The sequence below is a fragment of the Gavialis gangeticus genome, unplaced genomic scaffold (assembly GCF_001723915.1).
Source record: "Gavialis gangeticus isolate Ggan-Ray unplaced genomic scaffold, GavGan_comp1, whole genome shotgun sequence".
Classification (NCBI taxonomy): Eukaryota; Metazoa; Chordata; order Crocodylia; family Gavialidae; genus Gavialis; species Gavialis gangeticus.
Window position 1 is genome coordinate 6,264 of NW_017728960.1, and position 1,650 is coordinate 7,913.

General features: G+C 63.0%; 1 protein-coding gene across 2 annotated transcripts in view; it reads left to right on the plus strand.

The window, feature by feature from the left end:
• BGLAP (bone gamma-carboxyglutamate protein) overlaps positions 1 to 1,650 on the plus strand; it is a 12,344-nt gene that overhangs the window by 5,477 nt on the left and 5,217 nt on the right. The window contains exons 2-4 of one of the 2 annotated variants that reach the window (XM_019513616.1): positions 959 to 1,000; positions 1,193 to 1,259; positions 1,446 to 1,618. In XM_019513616.1, the coding sequence (XP_019369161.1) occupies positions 959 to 1,000; positions 1,193 to 1,259; positions 1,446 to 1,575 (239 nt within the window). In that variant the 3' untranslated portion in view covers positions 1,576 to 1,618. Of the gene's footprint in view, positions 1 to 958; positions 1,001 to 1,192; positions 1,260 to 1,442; positions 1,619 to 1,650 lie in introns of both variants that reach the window. The other variant, XM_019513531.1, reaches the window with a different exon arrangement.

Below are 1,650 nucleotides of genomic sequence, written 5' to 3' on the forward strand. Positions count from 1 at the left end.
CACTGGCGAGGGAGCGTCTACTAGTGGTTATAGCCAGGGAGTGGGGCTCCAGCCACCTGGGTCCACACATGGCTGTTGATCTGGGATTTGGGATGCCTGGTTTTGTACCCAGCTGGGGAAAGGGAGCGTGGGTGCAGGGGGACGGGAGCCAGGACACCGAAGGAGCATGTCCAGTGGTTACAGCCGGGGACAGCGGTGTCAGGACACCTGGGATCTCTGCTGCCGTCTGGCTCAGACATCAGCCGGTCCCTGAGCTTGAACCCGGGCCCCGTCCTCCAGCCGACGGGAGATGATGCTCCTCGCAGTCGTGTGCCTCGGTTTCCCCACTGCTGCAACAAGGGTTACGCTCCCACCTTCATGGCTTGAGACCCTGCTCCAGGAATTGCCCCTCTCCTCCCTGCCATGGAGCAGGGGATCCTCTCTCCTTGAGGGGTTTCCACTCCCAGGAGCTGGAAGCGTTTTCCTAACCCAAATTTAGGGAGGGGAAGAGCAGCCACGAGGGCTTGTGGCCAATGCCTGGGTCAACGGCTCCCCGTGATCTGACCCTTTCAGAGCAGCCAGACTGGGTTTTGGGGGAGGGGGGCTCAGGAGGCCGGATCTGGTCCAGCCCCTTGACCCGTCCTAGCCACAGGCAGTCGAAACTCCCCCTAAAACTCCCCACACAAAGTGCCAGCAGGCTCGAGATCCTCCAGCACCCCCCGCCAGCTTGCAGGGAAGGCAGAGGGATGCGGGACAAGCCTGTCCCAGGAAGAAGGAATGGCTTGAAAACAACAGGAACTGGGGTGGGGGTTTCTTTCTCCCAAATGCAAGTGCCTGGCTGCAGGGAGGTGGTTTTCCCGGGGTAAAACGAGCTTCTGTGGCAGGGTTGCAATAAGCCCAGAGACACGGGAGGGGTCAGACACAGGTGGGATGGGGCAAAGATTGGCTCCTCACGGTCTCTTCTCTCCCTGGCTTCCAGTCTCCCATTCGACCAGTGCCAACGAGTCCCCCAGCTCCGAAGGTGAGTATCTGCCCCTCGGCTTTGCCCCGGACTCCTGGGTCCCGTGTCCCGCCGGCTGGCAGGGGTGGGAGCTGCACCGTGTCTCACGGGGCACTGGGGACTGATGGAGGGGTATCGGAGCAGAGGGTAAAGCCAGGCCAGGGGGGCTGTGAGCAACCCTCCTCTGACACCCTCCACCTCCTGCCCCTGCAGCCTTTGTGTCCAGACGCGACAGTGCCGTGCTGATGCGGAGACAGAAGCGGAACTACGTTTTCGACAGGTAAGGCCCCGATCCTGTCCGTGTCCTGAGCCCAGGCCCTGCCTTCCTGCTGCTCACGGGCTCCAGGCAATCCCTGGCGGGTCCCGTAGTGCTGCGGCTGCCTGGTTCCACCCCAGAGGTGGCCGCATTCAGGCAGCCTCAGCCTCCGCCAGCCCCACTCACGCTGTGCCCTTCCACCCCCAGTGGCTACTACGGCGTCGTGAGAGACCCCCTCGAGGGCAAGCGCGAGGTCTGCGAGCTCAACCCCGCCTGTGACGAGCTGGCCGACCACATCGGCTTCCATGAGGCCTACCAGAGATTTTACGGCCCCATCTAGAGCCGTGGGGGAGAGGAGGAGATGGGGGAGACCAGGCCCATCCGTCGCAGTCCGCATCCAACGCGCGTGTTCGCT